Source organism: Phyllopteryx taeniolatus, chromosome 8, assembly GCF_024500385.1.
Source record: "Phyllopteryx taeniolatus isolate TA_2022b chromosome 8, UOR_Ptae_1.2, whole genome shotgun sequence".
NCBI classification, from domain to species: Eukaryota; Metazoa; Chordata; class Actinopteri; order Syngnathiformes; family Syngnathidae; genus Phyllopteryx; species Phyllopteryx taeniolatus.
In genome coordinates, this window is record NC_084509.1 from 9,652,239 (window position 1) to 9,670,586 (window position 18,348).

Here is an 18,348-nt window from a genome sequence, read left to right on the forward strand (position 1 = left end):
ACTAATAAATAATGATGCCTGGTTAAAATATTATACTGTGTATTACAATACTGTATGTCATGAGACGTTTTTTAACGGGAAACTAGAGCCCTCTGTTTGAGGGAGCCATTTATTTGTGTAAAGTGGCTGACGCACCCGGCGAAAACATATTGTATGTATACATGAAGCAAAAAACTATTTATATGTTTGCTAGGTTTCCTGATGGGAAAAGGGAAGTGTCTATTTGAGGAAGGCCTTTATTCCCTTAAAAGGATGATAAATGGATAGGTGGTTAATTTGTGTGGCGTTTCTGAGCAAACGTAACCTTTATGTGGCGATGCTGGTTACCTTTGACATTAAGGCGCATCTGACCAGCAGGGCTGCTGCGCCCGGGTATGACAACGCTGCACAAGTAGATGCCCGAGTCAGACTCCTGCGTGTTGTTGATGAAGATGGAGAGGTTGGCGGCGGGCATGGCGGCGCTGAAGCCCACCCGCTTGCTGAAGTTGTTCTGACCGTGGCCCACCTCCCCCGAGCTGAAGTTGATCACCTTTACGGACACGTGGTAATTAGCAGAGAAAGGTACAGTAGCCCAAAAAATTATTCAAGAAAACTTTACTTTAGAAAATATAACTCAGTCCTTCAAATTATTACTTCAGTAAGAGTAAATTTTCAGTGAAAAAACTGCTGAGTAACTTTTTTGAACACCAACTAGAAAAAAATATAAAAGCGGAATGTACAACTTCAAATATTGCCCAACAATGTCATATTAACTAAAACAATAAATAAATTATTTCTGGTGGGAGGTGCTAACATGTAAACAAATGAGCGAGGACCTAGGATGCTGCAAATAAAGAAATGAGCCCTTTTTGTGTGATCATGTGACTGGCTGACCATTTGATTGGTGAAATGGAGTCAAACGTTGCTAGTGGTTACTGATTGGTGAAATAGAGTCCTGTGACAGAAGTCTCTGACAAACCAAAACTAACAGATCTTATGAGCAATCATAGATAAAAGATTAAATAAAATAAAAGTAGCGAGCGGAATGTAGCTGAATATAATTGAGGTAGAGTTTCTTCTCAACATAAATACTCAAGCAAAAGTAAAAACTATGTGCTATGACAAGTACAATGTAGCCAAAAAGTTACCAAAGAAAATGTATACTGTCTATATATATATATATATATATAGAGAGAGAGAGAGAGAGAGAGAGAGAGAGAGAGAGAGAAAAAAAATGTAGCACGGGGCATTACTACCCACCTCTGGTAATTAGTAAAATGACAGATATGCATACTGCGTATCATACATTTTAATTGCATTGGCTGTGGAGCATATTTTGGTTGTGCAGATTAAGCATAGAAACACAAATGGACGTCCATCATAAAGTTAATCCTGATGTGTGCAGATGGCAAGTGGCGACATTTCTGATTTTCTGTGCAAGATAAGCCGCCAGGCATCAGACATTGAAACTGTTTAGATTATATTAATCATGCCAAGACTCACGCACACACACACATACACATACTGTATGTGCTAATATTTATTGTGCAGATGAAATATGTCATTAGGTTCACTTGCTCCCTGAATGAATTAGACGTGACAAGTGATGCAATAATCTTAATCTTTGCAGAGCATCATTATGACCAGACACACCCTAAAATGGCCTCTCAGGACATATCGTGCTAGTCATCCTCCCGCTTGGTTTGAGAGACGAATAAAAATATCCTTAGTGACAGATTATAGAAAATTTGCACCTGAGAAGTCTATACAGTGTTGTCGTGAGATACAAGTTACATTTTTTCAATGACCAAGCTCATACTGCAAAACACTCGCATCTCAAGTCATCTTTCCTCATTGAAATTAATGGAAATCCCTATAATAATCCTTTGTCAAAATAGGCTCGTTAGTTTTTTTCAATCTTCATGACACGACATAAAAAAACGTAAATAGAGAAAGGTAAAGTCAAACACTTTAAGACATTTTTTTTTCATGTTGTTACCAACAAGAATGATTCTCAGCGAATGCGATGTCTTGAAACAGCCTAAAAACCATAATCTTCTGGCGTTCACAGATTCTCAGTCTATTCTGAAAATACATACCAGTAAGGTGTATTTTTTCTCTTATCATTAGATAATTAAACATTTAATTTTTTGTTAGTCAGCTCACAATGTTAGCAAAGTTATGGGAACACATTGTTTTGATAGCATAAAAGCTGCTAGCTATTTCTTGGTTTAAAAAAACAACATGCAAGATGTGTTTTTCTTCTCTCTCTTAAATTTTTTTGGGGCAAGTTATCAAAACCGTTTTTTTTGCAAATAATTGACGATATAATTCATTTTTAATTTTGTAATCAAGCACATTTCACTCCGTTCTTTTCTACTTTTACTCACATAAGTACAGGCGTTGAATAAGTACATCTAATTTTACCTGTCTTTTTTTTTTTTTTTTACACAGGTACTTATCAGACATCAAGAAAGAATGAGTGGTTTAACGTTATTTTACGTACTTACTACAACTACTTATACAGTGGTTAACTTCTGCTCTACTGCTACTCCTGTATCATATCATCCCTACTCGGTATACTGTACGTACAGTACCGTATTCCCCTGTAACAGTTTTACGATGACCTCCATTCACAGTGTCTTCTTTAATCCCACCAAAGATGATTACCATTGTCAATTCCAGTGGAGGTCAGCACGCGGTTACACATGACACGTTTTTGTGTGTGTGTGTTTTATTTTTTTTTTTTTTTTTTTAACCTCACCTGCTTGGGCTTGTGCCCGGTTAAGAACTGCCAAACAACGGTGTTTTTGGAAATGTCCGAGCTGGGGCTGTACCAGGCTTGCAGCACCACCATCTGGCCCTTGACCACCTCCATCTCCTCCCGCGGGATTTCCAACTTCTGGCTGTCATCACCTGTGATCATAAAAAAACACACACATACAGTATATTACATGTATTAACATTAATATGGCTTGGCATATTTGGATACTTAACTGACCACAATATTCTGTACACATCTAATGAGATCCAATACAAGACTTCTATACAAAATATAATAATAATGCTCACTTTTCAATCAGACAGTCATTTTACAATATTTCCTATGTATTGTTTGTATTTTTTAAATTATTATTATTATTATAGTTGAAAATTGTACGACATCTGTTTATTATTGTGATCGTAGTCTGGAGTGATGTACAACTGCACTGCATCTTACGCCGAGCTGTTTTGAATATTTATTACAAGCGCAACGTTCAAGTACCACCTTGAAAAATACTTACAGTAGCATTCCAAGTACCACCCAAATTACAGACATTAAAAAACAGTAGCGCAGTAGGCCTTAGTGATCAACAAAAGTTAGGTGGAGGTTTTATTCTGAAAAAAGAATATTTTATGTTATTGTAAGGCACTGTAAGATTATGCACACTTTGAACATTAACACTGGGCTTAAATACAGTGTAGGGAAAAAATACAGTACTTAAATGTTGATTACATTTCAATGCATCGCACAAAAAAGTCGAATTAAAGTTGCACCTAAATGTTTGAAAACAAACCATTTTAAAAAGAATACATACAAATGTATTTTACTTAAGTTAAATACAGTTGAACTGTACTTAACAAAGGTACTGTGCTGGATTAAAAAAAAAAAATTTGTTTAAGCCAAGCCACAATTTAAACATTTCATTCAGTGATTCTTTCGCATACCACTAGAGGGAGTCCGCGTGCCACACTTTTAGAATCACTGCATTAAAATATTACAAAAGAAAAAAACCTTCATTAGAGTCACTAACAATTCACAAAACCTAGTCCCTCTCCTGCACATTAAATCATTAACCTGATATAATGACAGCACAGGATGGAAAAAGTATAACCTAAAAACCAACATAAAAAAATAAAATAAAAAAAATAGTTTAAAAAAATTTGAATTGTGAATTAAAAACAAAGGTATCAAATATAGGAAGCATATAAAGAAAATGCATAGTTAATTTTAATATTAAAAAATGTTAAAACATTCATACTAATTTAGAAAATAAATTAAAAACTCATCCATGTTTACACTAATACACAGCCTGGCCACTTCATTAGATATACATGCACTTCAACAAAAAATATCTAGGTTTTTTTTTTTTTTTTAATACAATAAATTAGGGTAAATGCTTCATGCATTACTGATCACAATATTAGTTACAACCATCTAACGAGATTCAATACAAGAGCTACAGTAAAATAATGCTTGCTTTTGATTAACATATATATTTTTCATATTTCCTATGCATTATTAGGATTTTTAAACATTATAGTTTAGAAAATATAAAACGGCTGTCTATATGATTCTTTTTAGCTCTCCTACAACCGCAATATTAAACATAGTGTTAATTATTAGCATTAGCAGTTAGCATTAACACCTTTGTAAAGGTGAAACGTTTAAATGCCCTTTAAAGTGACAATAAAAACATCTTACACATCACAGAGCATTGTTGTTGAGTATTGTTAACAAGCCTGCCAAATTTTAATGAATACAAATATTGTCAAGTATATAAAATCAGTCTCCAAAATCAGGAAACATAGAGCCAACCTCCAAGTTGTCCAACTTATTATTACTAAGGAACTGGCAATTGCGCCGAATAGCCACTGATGGAATGGAACGGCGCTAAATACTTGTATAGTGGGGAAGGGCTGACTCAGGCCAGAAATCCAAATTGAGTAATTGTGTGCGTACCCAAAAAATCCGGACAACTGAAATGGTGAAAAGGAGTTTTAACACTCTATCTTCACAATTCTCTACTAAATTGTTATCAGTCTTTGCACGTTTTCAGCATCCATCCATCCATTTTCTGAGCCGCTTCTCCTCACTAGGGTCGCAGGCGTCCTGGAGCCCATCTCAGCTATCATCGGGCAGGAGGCGGGGTAAACCCTGAACTGGTTGCCAGCCAATCGCAGGGCACATACAAACAAACAACCATTCGCACTCACAGTCACACCAACAGGCAATTTAGAGTCTCCAATTCATGCATGTTTTTGGGATGTGGGAGGGAATCGGAGTGCCCGGAGAAAACCCACGCAGGCACGGGGAGAACATGTAAACTCCACACAGGCGGGGCCGGGGATTGAACCCCGGTCCTCAGAACTGTGAGGCTGACGCTCTAACCAGTCGGCCACCGTGCCACGTTTTCAGCATTTATTTCAAAAAATATGATTTAACGTATTCAGAATGAAATCACGAAAATGACTTTACAGGGTCTTTAATACAGCTCTTGCAAATGAACCTCATTAAATTGAATGAATTGACCAGTGAGTATTAATCCTGCTGGCTTCGAGAATATATTTGATCAGATTTGTATGAATTAAAGTGAGGATGTCTAAACAGACAAAATATAGTGATAAATGTGTGCGAAGAAAATATAAAAGAAAAACAAAACAACAAATAAATGTACTGTAGGTAGCGTAAAGGACAGTGAAAAAAAGACATTATTTCACAAAAAAAATCTGATCATAAAGAATAAATGGCAAATCAATCATATTAGTGACATTTGCCATTGAATAAACACCAGCAGAGCCTTTACTGCACCTCCCCAATTGCAAGTGTGTTAACAAAAACTCCATTTAATAAAGGCAGAGATTGATGGAGCAACTCACAGGGCGCCCAGTCCCCAGAACCAGACAGATGGAGCTGGATCAGCTGATCCCAGCAGTCGGAGTCCGAGTGCGTCTCCAGTTTGGAATGTTAGTGAGGCAAAAGCAACAAAGAGGTGGGGAAAAAAATAAATAAATCAAGTCCTCCAGAAAGCTTTGATGAGGTTAGCGCTCCAGATAAAATGGTCAATCAAAAGCGGGAGAGCGTTATGATCCACAGACAGACAGACACCTGGAACGTCCACATCTGTTGAGCCGGGAATGTCTTTCCTGTTCTGGCGCTTCCATTATGTGCAAGGCAAGGGAATTAGGAGATTGGAGCTGGGTGGGCTGGGCTGGGCTGAGTGGGGATGCGCACATTTGGACAAGTTGTTTTTTTGACCTGAAAAAGTTTACTTGCAGTGACTCAATGTTTTTTTGTTTTTTTTCCTTGCTGCTCCTTGGGGCAAAGTGACCTCTCCCTCAGTGGCGCTCCTCTTCCTTAATTTCTCAATCTGCCAAATCCTGTTGACTAATCCCCGAACAATCCTGGGTTCAATCCTCTCACCTCACGTGAGGGAAAACAGCTCAGCCGGACATGGATATGATGTAAGATGCACGCAGGCATGCGTGCGCGCGCGCACACACACACACACACACACACACACACACAATCATACTATCCATCCATCCATATTCTGAGCCGCTTCTCCTCACTAGGGTCGCGGGGGTGCTGGAGCCTATCCCAGCTGTCATCGGGCAGGAGGCGGGGTACACCCTGAACTGGTTGCCAGCCAATCGCAGGGCACATAGGAACAAACAACCATTCGCACTCACAGTCATGCCTACGGGCAATTTAGAGTCTCCAATTCATGCATGTTTTTGGGATGTGGGAGGAAACCGGAGTGCCCGGAGAAAACCCACGCAGGCACGGGGAGAACATGCAAACTCCACACAGGCGGGGACGGGGATTGAACCCCGCACCTCAGAACTGTGAGGCTGACGCTCTAACCAGTCGGCCACCGTGCCGCCCACAATCATACTAGAGTCACCAAAAATTAACATGAGCTAATCACTTTGCTTCACATGAAATCATGACATGTCATGCTAAGCACACCATGCTGGGGTTACTATTACAAATATAAATTATTAATAAATTATACAAATCATTGTAAAAAGATTTACAATTAATTATGGCATACAAAAATTTTACTAATTTTACTACATTAAAATAAAGTGAGAACAAAAAAAATATAATAAATTGTAAAAACTATATAGACTATGCATATTATACAAGCAATAATCTAAAATAAAATACAAATTGAACTCTATATGACTATTTACTGTATATTTAAATACTTCAATCTATTATGTTAAACAACTTTGCTAAATGTAATACACTGAAAATTAATGTTGATCAAATTTAAGAATAAAATACATTTTAAAATAATTGATTAATTAGGCAAAGGGTCAGTACAATAAAACTGTACATTTTAAAGTGGCCTATTATTGTGGGCAGCCTATGGCCCACCTGAGCAATAATCAACTTGGTATGCCACATCTGTGTGTTGGATGGATTATCTTGGTAAAGGAGAAGCGCTTACTGACACAGATTTAGACAGATTTGTGAACAATATTAGAGAGAAATAGGCCCTTTCTGCACATAGAAAAAGTCTTAAATCTTTGGGTTCAGCTCACTCAGAAAAATGGGAGCAAAAACAAAAGTATTGCATTTTTTTGGGTTTGGTGTGGATTTGATTTTAAAAAATGAATGAGTGTGTTCAAGATATCCCTCTTTATGAAATAGTCCCTATTGTTCTTTTTAAAGGGATGATTATTGACTGTAATGAGTAATTGTAGTTGTTTCATCAAATTTCAACACAATATATTTATAATCTTTGTAAAGGCTGAATTATTGAAACAGCTTTTGATGTACTCAAAGAAAGAAAGAAAAAACCTGTGATGTGTAAGGTGAGGTGTTAAAAAATGTAAACATTCCTCCCATACTGCCTTTGCTGAGGTCACATTCAAGCATCTATTCCATGCCTGAGATTGACATCTCTTACACCGCCATTTTGCCTACAGGCGTTTTTCATTCTTAATGTGGAGCAGCTTCGGTGTTCAGAGGAATTGTCATTTTTTTCCGTGTTCCATTTCTTTTTTTAAACCGTCCCCCTTCCACAAATCCTGTTTCAGCTAAAATTTCATCTCCAGCACCAGCTAGCGCTAACCAATAAACCGCCTTGGATCTGCTGTAACATTACGTAACAACAACAAAATTGAGGGGGGAAAAAAAGCCCCGGAAAGGTTTTCGGAATGAGGGCGTCTGGAATCCGAGGTCTGGTCTGATATGATGCAATATTTCATCTTGATTAATCAACATTGTGCAGCCAGGGCACCAATCAGGGCGGATGATCAGGTGGGCTGAAGACGGATGGTATGATGATGATAATGGTGATGATGAAGATGATGATGATAAAGGGGGGAGGGATAATACTCTGTTGTCTGCTTCATTGAGCAGGTTTAGTGTCATTCACTTGTTTATGAAAAGGAGGAAAATCTTGACTTAATCCACGGCTGTCTCCATCTGGGATGAGAGCAGACAGAGGCGCTCTGAGATGAAATTCCAGCTCAAGAGGAATCTGCCAATAAACGCCACTCAGATAGGATTCTATGAAGCTTCCATAAAACATTGTCCTAATTTCCACTTTGCCCGAGGGGGAAGTTATGCTTCATGTCTTGCTGCTAATTGGATTCTTCTCTTCAAAGTACACAATTGTTTAGGGCAGAGGGTTCCCAAATTTAAGAGTAAAGAGCTGCAAGTTATTTTATTTCCTGGCAAAGTGCTTAGGTTCTGACAGCAGAGCAGAAGCAATTTGCACACCTGCACTAGCGAGCATTCACGTCACATCACTTTACATCTCATGTGTCAAACTCACGGCCCTGGGGCAAGATCCGGCCCTCCACATTATTTTGTGAAGCAAATAAAATCTGTCTCCTTCACGTTTCTTGCTAAATGGATTTGCAGTTTTCATTTTGGCAGCAAGTCTGTAAAACAAAGTTTTCTTGACTTTTCATAGCTATCAGAAGCATGTTTGTCACCAAATCCCTTCACAACATTAATCAACCAATAGTATTTAGATTTGGTAGTCACTATTATCCATGACCTCTGATTTTAAATTCAATTTGTTCTTAAAAATATATACAGTACATGCATACTCACAGTTTGGCATTCGCAAATTCACAGATTCTTTGAATGGGCACCAATCTTTATATATTCCCTGAAAAGTTCATCTATACTATCTGCTGTTTCTCAGGACAAAACAATAAAAATATTACTAGGTTGCAATCTGGTGGAATCTTGGTGTTGTTGTAAGGTTTAAAAAATTAATAGTGTTTTTCTTGTCTGCATGTGAGGTGTCCTTTTTTGTTGGCAGTCCTTGCATTGCACCTCATGCACAATCAAAAGTAAAACTGAAAGCATGTTTCTGTTTCTTTCCCACTGCAGTATTAATAGCTGTATAGTCTACTTTGCCATTGCCATTTTCCTTTATTCCCTTACATTTATTATTTGTGTGTAAATACCAAAAGGTAAGTGTAATGATTTGATACCGTGTGTGTAAAGCAAAGCAAAGCAAACCAAATGTATTTATATAGCAAAATTCATACACAAGGTAATTCAATGTGCTTTACATGATTAAAAGCATTTAAAAACAAAGAAAAAAACAGCTTATAAATATTTAAAACAAAGAGAAAAATAAAAAATACAATTAATACAGCGTACAGTGCAAGAAAGATCATTTATAAGTGGAAATGCTCATAAGTAATAAAAAAAGAAGAGTTTTTAAACTAGGATTTAGGATTAACACTTGGGGCTGACGTCACTTCTGTTGGCAACTTATTCCATTTGTGTGCAGCATAATAGCTAACTAAATGCTGCTCCGCCATGTATGTATGTTTTGGACTCTGTGCTCCACTATTTGACCTGAGTCTGTCGATCTCAGAGCCCTACTGGGTTTATATTCCATTAGCATTTCTTTCATGTATTGAAGACCTAAACCATTTAGTGATTTATAGACCAGTAGTAGAACTTTAAAATCTATTTTAAAACTGACTGGGAGCCAGTGTAGAGACTTAAGAATTGGAGTAATATGTTCTGACCTTTTTGTTCTGGTCAGAATCCGAGCTGCTGCATTCTGAATGAGTTGCAGCTGTTTAATGCTCTTTTGGGGGAGTCCAGTCAGAAGACCATTACAATAGTCAGGTCTACTTGAGATAAAAGCATGCATGAGCTTCTCCTGGTCTGCTTGGCACATGCAAGCCTTCACTCTGGATATGTTCTTCAGATGGTTGAAGGTTATTTTAGTAATGTATTTGTCATTGTTGAAAGTCTGGTCGGAATCTCTCAGTACACCAAGGTTTCGGCCTTGATCTTTGGTTTTTAAAGGGAGTTACTCCAGGTATGTGTAAAGTGTCAGTGTACATATTTGCAGCACAATCATGATGTCACGTCAGTTTGTGCTAGCATATTATTTAGGCTTGTATGCTATCTAATTGTATTGCCAAGCCTCAGGTGAAGGTGTTTTTTTTTTGTATTGAATAATTTAAAAACTGAATGCTGTCATTTATGTATTACAGGGTCATATGATTGTGTACATGCTAGATGTATGGCATTGGTACTTTATAATCTCCTGCAGTTCAAGTGCTTGCCGCCATCTTGTGGCATCTATTTGCAATTACAAACCTCATTAGGGGAGGGTGTCAATTATTTGCGGATTTTACCTATTCATGGCAGGTCTCGGTACCTATGCCTCCATTAAAATGTATAATAACAACGAAATGCAGGGGTAATTGTGTAAATGTAATAATACAACGAGGTGAGTACACATTTATAGGACGGCCCATACGTTGCGGCTTGCTATGAAAATGAGTTTGACACACCTGCTTTCCACCCTTGTTGTTATTAGCCAGTTTTGAGGGGGTGGTCTAATGCAAATGAGCCAGTGCTCACTTTGCCCCCTCTACCTTGGGGCTGTCCCCACGTGAGCACAGCATTAGTTGCCGCGATAACTAGGGGCAGAGTTACGGAGTAGTTAGTTGTTGAGTCAGACTACAAAGCCCAAGCTAGACTCCAAGACAATGTCGATAGTATTTTAACTCGGAGAGGCAGCTCTTCATGACCAAGCTGCCAAATTACACTTAGGAATTAGTGTGCAGATGTGTGTATGTGGCGCATGCAGCAGACATATCTCCAAACACAATGCGAACCAGATAATGTACGTGAATGCTGTTTTTAAGGTGCAAGCTATCAGCAAATGCAACTTTTTCTCCATGTTGTTTATTTGTGCTGGCGTACACACCAATATTTTTTTCTGTTTACATTCTTGTGACCAATAGGAGAAGAGAGCGACAACATGAGATTTGTTGCGACGCATTTTGGTTCAGATGATATTTTTGGGGTGTGTGATTTTGATGATATATCTTCCTTGTAATTGTTACAACTTAGTTTTATCACTTATTTTTCATACTAGCAATTATATTCTCAAATTGTCACTCAACATACAGTCAACCCTGTTACTAACCTTTACCAAAACTTTTTAGCCACCTAAAGAAAGAGAGAAATAAGTGTGCTACATGCTTCAGGAGAAATTACAGGATTAAAGTAATTGCTGTGCCCATGGATTTTCTTTTTTTATTTTGTCAGTGTTTTCAGTCGTAATCGAATGTTACTCAAACCAACGCAACGCTGTTACTCATTATCAGAAAATGACATTAACATCAAAGTATTTCTTTTGTTAATACAGAGCTAAGGTTGTTCTTGACAGTTAGCATAGCACCTAGCACATCGAGCATGTACTCTTTAGCTAAAATATCATCATTAGCGTTGATATACCACCCTGTTAGTTGCAACCCTATTATCTCTATTGGGGTATTAATAAAATAAAATTAGTATGTAAATCAAATGTAACTTTAATTATAAATAATTTATTCAGTAATATTTTTGAAACATGTTTTGCAGGTGCCTGAGTATCTATAACAGTGTTGCCTGCAACACAACAAAATATATATGACAAATACAATCTAAAAAAAATAAAAATAAAAATTTGTACAATTGATGGTTGAGCTGGATGAATAAAATTATATGATGGTTATTATTACCTGTTTTTCTTGAGGGGGGGGGGGGACATTACAAAAAACTTACTAAACATTACTAAATTTCCTCCAATTCTGGAATGACCCCGTATATTCATTCATAAATGGTTTTGTGTTAGGTCTCAAACTGCCCTAAACTCCAATTGGAGCATGGTGTAATACCACAATTTGTCCAAGGGGGGCAGCATATTTCTATGCTACCACAGGGGGGCTGATGAGGAGATAAAATCGCATCATCATTAAAACAGCATGATAACACGGATAGGATCTAATAAATGGCTTAAAGACCAGGGTGCAGGTCTTATTAGTTTCCAAAATAAAAAGGTATGGCATTGTGTCATGTATGCGTGTCTCTCTCTCGCTTTGTGTGTGCGTGTATGAGATGAAGCGAAGGATAAAAAGTGTGCGGCTCAGTCAAAAGCCTTGAGGGAGCCATGTAAAGTCCTGTGTGAAGATACAGTGATCCTCTTTAAGCGCCCCTGCTCTATCTCATGCAGTAATCTCTGCTTCCAATCCTCCTCCTCTTCCTCCTATCATGTCAGTCCTTCTCCACAGAAGAGCCTCAGAGCAAGTCTCTCCATATATCCATCCATACATCCACACATTGGCCCCTATTTTACATGCACAGCCAACACGGGAGCTACCTTTACGATGAACTCACTGCAATATTGGAAAGCGGTACCCAATGTCAGTTTTTGACCTGGCTAACGTTTAATAATTTATGTGAGGAGACACCCCTCCCAGTCATGCATCATCAATGCTATAGGTAGCTACACGATGGATGGCTTTTATCATTTAATATTAACAGTTCTTAACTTCATTTTCCACTTGTATGGCAGTTACGAATGTTAAACAAGTGAGCTGCATCAAGCCTGGAAGGGATAAACTATGTAAAAATGACTTTGTAATAATTGTACATGACTGTCCATCTAGCAAGTGTGAAATGAAACAACCAAGAAAATCTCTAGTTATCTACCTATTCCTGATTTTTTTGCATTCGTAAGCGAGCTGTTCTGCACCGTTATACAACAATAGGGCTAATTTACATAATAACCAGCCCCAAACTGAGTTTCTACAGCCATGACATGGTCAGCTAGGCTAACAAGTGAAGTCAAGTGAAGCGGGATTTACAGAAGTTAGTCTACACACCCCTGTTCAAATGTCAGGTATTTGTCATACAAAAAAATTAGACCACCACAAATCATTTAAAAAAATGTCACCATCAGTGTGACCTATAACCTATACAACTCAATTGGAAAAATATATTTACAAGAAGGGAAGTAAAAAAAACAAACAAACAAAAAACAGTTAATGTGGTTGAACAAGAGTGCACACGCTCTTATAACTGGGCATGTGGCTGCATTCCGAATTCACCAATCACATTCAGGCTCATGTTAAATGGGCGTCAGCACACACCTGGCATCATTTAAAATGCCTCTGAGTAACAAAAAATAAATACATTTAAGATGTTCTCGTGGGCTTTTCATGACATTTTTGTGTTTTCTTGCAGAGACTTGAAGGTTTTGTGACAACACTCTAACACTACTATTTGGAACTGTTCATAATTCCCTCCACCGTTTGCAAGCCCCCAATTCCAGCTGAAGAAAAACAGTCCCAAAGAATGAGGTGTTCTTATTTGACGAGCAATGTTGTGTTTGTGCCAAACATACCTTTTCGAATTATGGCCAAAAAGTTCAAGCTTGAAAACTTGGTTTCAGCTCACCATGACAAAATCTCTCAAACACATGTGGGAATGTTGACAGTTTGGGAAAAGGGACAGTTGGACCCAGGCAATAATTGTACTTCTAAGGGGGAAAAAAATGATTAGCTTGTTTCCGACAACTTCTTCTGTCGATCACGAGCTACCATGTGATGAGAAGGTGTAACATCTCCACAGTCTCTTTATTTTAAGACAAGCTGCCTCTTGTCTTTTGAAGGCGACTTTTGTTTGTGAAAGTATGTCATGAAAGTTTCAACTAAGTCTTCGGATAACCCCGTAAAGGCAACGTCACGCAGAAACAAACAACGGGATAATACATTATTCAAGCATCCAATTCCTTTCCTCTTATTATAATCTTTCACCAAAGCGGCACAGAAATGATTTTGACCTTAAAATTTCACTTTTACCGAACTGCAAACTCGCTCCAGATTTGCCAAGGAGAACAAACAAAGTCGACGACAGAGCGAATCAGTTATTCTGGAAGATTTTGACAGACAGGAAGGAAGGAAGGAGGAATGTAGGACAACAAAATAGCCTGCTCGGTGTCAAACGGCATGTTGGACTGACCCTACAGGCTTCAAAACAGATGGCGTCTCAATAATAAATATTTGGGGAAGGCTCCTTTAAATTGGATTACATTAATATAAGCTCTGCAGCTATTTTCAACTATCTCGGCACACTAGTTTTAATCCCTCTTAACTTTTGATTGTGTTTTAAATTGATTCTCCTTGCGCCCCCCCCCCACCCACAAACACACACACACCACACACAAACACACGCACATGCACACAATACTTGCAGCATTCTCACGCGTGCTCAAGTATTTCAACAAACACGCACATACAGAGTCAACATTATATAAATGGTATTAGCTTCACTGTAACAGCTTGGGGTCAGATCTGATGTTCCATAAATAATAATAATAATAATAATAATAATAATATTTTAATCAACAACTGTACATGACTCCTATTATTTTAGTCACTTTACATCCATCCATGCACTACAGAAGTGGGTCTCAAAATTTTTTGTCCATGTGCAACATAAATCGAAATTACCACCATGATTACCAACATTTAAACAGTAGCATAGTAGGCCTATATAATACTCAAAACAAGGCATAGGTTATATTCCTAACCTAATGTAACATTACGCATAGTTGGAACATTAACACTCTAAAATATCGGGAAATAACTGTACGTAAAAATTGTTAAAATGAAATGTATTGTAGACTAAATTTAAATACAAATTATATCTAAATAAATGTTTGAACCGAAACAAAGTTAAAGAAAACTGAACTGTACTTAAATGTACTGTACTAGTTAAACTGAAAAATTTAAGCCACAATAACATTATGCACAGTTTCATGATCTAATTCTGTGATTTTTTTTCATGTAGAGGAAGCTCACGTATGACGAGCTACCTTACTTGGAGAATCACTGCTCTCTACTATTCAGGGCGAGAAGCAGGGTACAGCTCAGACTGATCACCTGTCAATCACAGGACTGACATCACAACTCAAGTGCCGGTAGTTGCTGTCCATCGTCCAAATAAATACACTGTATTTCCACAAAAGCAGCACGGTAGGCGACTGGTTAGCACAACAGCCTCACAGTTCTGAGGACCCGGGTTCAAATCCGGGCTCGCCTGTGTTGAGTTTGCATGTTCTGCCTGTGCCTACATGGGTTTTCTCTGGGTACTCGGGTTTCCTCCCACGTCTCAAAAAAGTGCACGGTAGTCTAATTGAAGACTCTAAATTGCCGGTAGGTGTGAATGTGAGTGCGACTGGTTGTTTGTTTATATGTGCCCTGCGATTGACTGGCAACCAGTTCAGGGATTTTGGCCATATTACGTAAAAAATACCACTCGAAAATAACATGGGAAATTTTTAAATAAAAAACAAAACTTGGTTTTATAAAGTGTAATTAAGCTAAAAGTCATGTACACACACTGTAGTATTAATGTTTTCTGTGCCATTAAGGAGCATGGCCTAGTGAGTGACGTCAAGAACTGGAGTGAGTGGAGTAAGCGGGTTACTTCAGGGTGAGTGTCTGCTCCTTGAGACTGTTCTCATTTTATATTTGACTATCTTGTTCACGCTCAGCAACTTGGCTCTTCTTGCCCATGTGCGAGGGCATTAAGGTACCTTAATTGCCACATTTTCCACTTCACTTGAGCTGCATGGGGGTGTAATAAAACTTGCTCTTCATTTCAATTCAGATTTTGGATTGAATTCATCAGGCAATGGCTCGTAACTCAAAAGATTCAATGTATCAGAGCAGTGGTTCGTAACCTGTGCGTTCGTCCATGAAGACCTTTTCACACTGCACTTAGCAGGGTGCAGCACGCTGTCAACGAACCCATTCATTGTGTGTGTGCTGCGAGGGCATAGCGATGCTTACGGTGGGCGTTTGTCATAGCATTGGTGGGGGCAACGCATGGATATTGAAAATAAACAGGAGTATGCTCATTTCTTAACCAAGTTTCATAAGGTTCACATTCTTGTCAAGGTCAAAGCACGTGTTATCAACACAGAATATTTGAAAACGGAGCCCCAAACCTATTCAGTTAACAAGGTAAAGAACCACTGTATCAAATTATGATTTTGGATGTTACTGAATGTTTAAAATATGTAAAAAAATAAAATAAAATAAAAAACTAAGTGACGAAGTTAAGAACTAAGAAAATTAAACATACGATGTCGCCTTTAATAATAGGAAGTCATTTTTAACAGGCGGTGCTACAGTACTGCTGTTTTGGTTAGCAATTGAGTTCAAATGGCCTCAGCAGTTTACTATTTCATGTCCATGTGTGAACAATAATGTCTATTAAGAAGGGGAAAAGGGATGTGCCTATTTTGAGGGAGGCGTTTGTCTTAAGTTAATGAATCAGCCGGCAAGTAATTGGGGCGCAACATCTATTGGAGGGAATACGGCAGATTTCTTGTCATAGAGCATTAATTCTGTATAACAAGTGCAACTATTTACACCAACTATTTATAGCGCAGCAACATGAAGTCATTTGAGACATTATTGCCTCCATCTTCATCACCAGCGCCTCGTTATATTCACATTATTCACTCGGGCCTATCCGTGCTTTGTCCTTCACCTTTGGTGTAATATTTATTTACAAACGTGATGATGCAGAAGTGGCAGCAGCGGCATGTAATGCTTATGTGTGTGTGTGTGTCCTTGTGTGTTTGTGAGTTGATGCTGGTCGCCTTTTGACAAGCAAACACATTTAACACAATGCCCGCAGAGCTGATGCAAACATGAAACACAAGACAGACAAATGGGGAATAGGGAGAAAGGTGGGGGCCGGAGGGCGTTGGGGGGTGGTGAGGGTTCTTTTGGGGAAGGGCGGGTAGCAGCAAGTGTGTTGATTTTGAGGAAGAGCATGCGGAAAGTGGGCTGATGCTTTGATCACATGCAAATAGCACACACTGGGGATGTAGGTGTTTATGTGGGAAAACAAAGCCTGCTATTGTAGCCCAACTTTACTGGAGTGTGCAAGTTTGGGAATCTAATGCGTGATCTTCCATACTATAAAATAAGTCAGTGGTGGGCAATCTACTTTTAAATGTCTTCTGTTATTTATTACCGTCATTTGAAAGATATCCATCCATCCATTTTCTGAGCCGCTTATCCTCACAAGGGTCGCGGGAGTGCTGGAGCCTATCCCAGCTATCATCGGGCAGGAGACGGGGTACACCCTGAACTGGTTACCAGCCAATCGCAGGGCACACATAAACAAACAACCATTCGCACTCACATTCACACCATTAGACATGAAAATATCACTGTCTCTGAACTGTATGGTACACCACTCCATCTCGCGTCACTGAAACAACTGCAGAACTTTATCATTTTTTATCATTTTAGGTGTGAATGTGAATGGCTGTTTTTCTATAAGGGCTCTGCAATTGGCTGACAACTAATCCAGGTTGTACTCTGCCTCTTGCCCAAAGTCAGATGAGATAAGCTCCAGCTCACTCATGACCCAAATGACAATAAGCGGTATACAAAATTGATTGATGGACACCGATGGTCTTGAACCAGACAACAATGCCAAAAAACACAATGATTAATTTACATGGAACTTATGTACTCTTTACAAACAGTATTTGGTTTTTATAGCTATAAATATATATTACTTGTAGTTTCAAAACAGTCACAAGAAATTTCAAATAAATTGTCACTGACTGAAAATAATAAAATTAAAACAAAGCATTTTTGAAAAAATAAAAACTAACGAACCTGCTCTAAAAACTAATTAAAACTAACTGAATTTGAAAAAGAAAAGTCAAAACTAAACAAAAACAAATTATATTGGAAAATGCAAAACCTGTGATTGGCTGGCGACCGGTACAGGGTGTACCCCGCCTCTCGCCCGGAGTTAGTGGGATAGGCTCCAGCACACCGAATAATGTTTTTCACAGAGTTTGAAGAATATATGCCAGAGAGTATTATTATATTGCCTGTTTGCATGTGTTTATATAGCATTTGTGTACCAATATTCATTATTTTGAGAGTTACAAGTGCAGAGAGTTCAATGCTAATTTTCATTAGCTCGTCAATGGTGTTTTTCATTCAATGTGTTAGCACTGAGTTAGCAATTTTTGTAAAAAAAGAAACAAAAACAAAAACATTTTGAACATTCAATAGGTGTAATTATTTTGTTTCGTGTGTTTAACTTTACAGTAAACTTCAACTGCAGTGTCAATAAACGACTTTAAGCAAGCAACATTCACTCTTACTCCTTGCTACTATGTTAGCACCTTAGCAACCTGTTGCTGTGATCACATGGGCTCTGCATACCGTCCATGTGCTGCTGGATAAAAGTGCTGAGCATGGAATGGACTGCTTGCATAAGAGTGCTAA

The 18,348-nt window shown here is 38.2% G+C and overlaps 1 protein-coding gene across 4 annotated transcripts in view; it reads right to left on the bottom strand.

Moving 5' to 3' along the window:
- esamb (endothelial cell adhesion molecule b) overlaps positions 1 to 18,348 on the bottom strand; it is an 86,726-nt gene that overhangs the window by 16,237 nt on the left and 52,141 nt on the right. For 3 of the 4 annotated variants that reach the window (XM_061781177.1, XM_061781180.1, XM_061781178.1), the window contains 2 exons: positions 2,744 to 2,895; positions 328 to 529 (listed from right to left, as the gene is read on the bottom strand). In XM_061781177.1, coding sequence (XP_061637161.1) covers positions 328 to 529; positions 2,744 to 2,895 — 354 coding nt within the window. Of the gene's footprint in view, positions 1 to 327; positions 530 to 2,743; positions 2,896 to 5,619; positions 6,237 to 18,348 lie in introns of those variants that run through there. The other variant, XM_061781179.1, reaches the window with a different exon arrangement.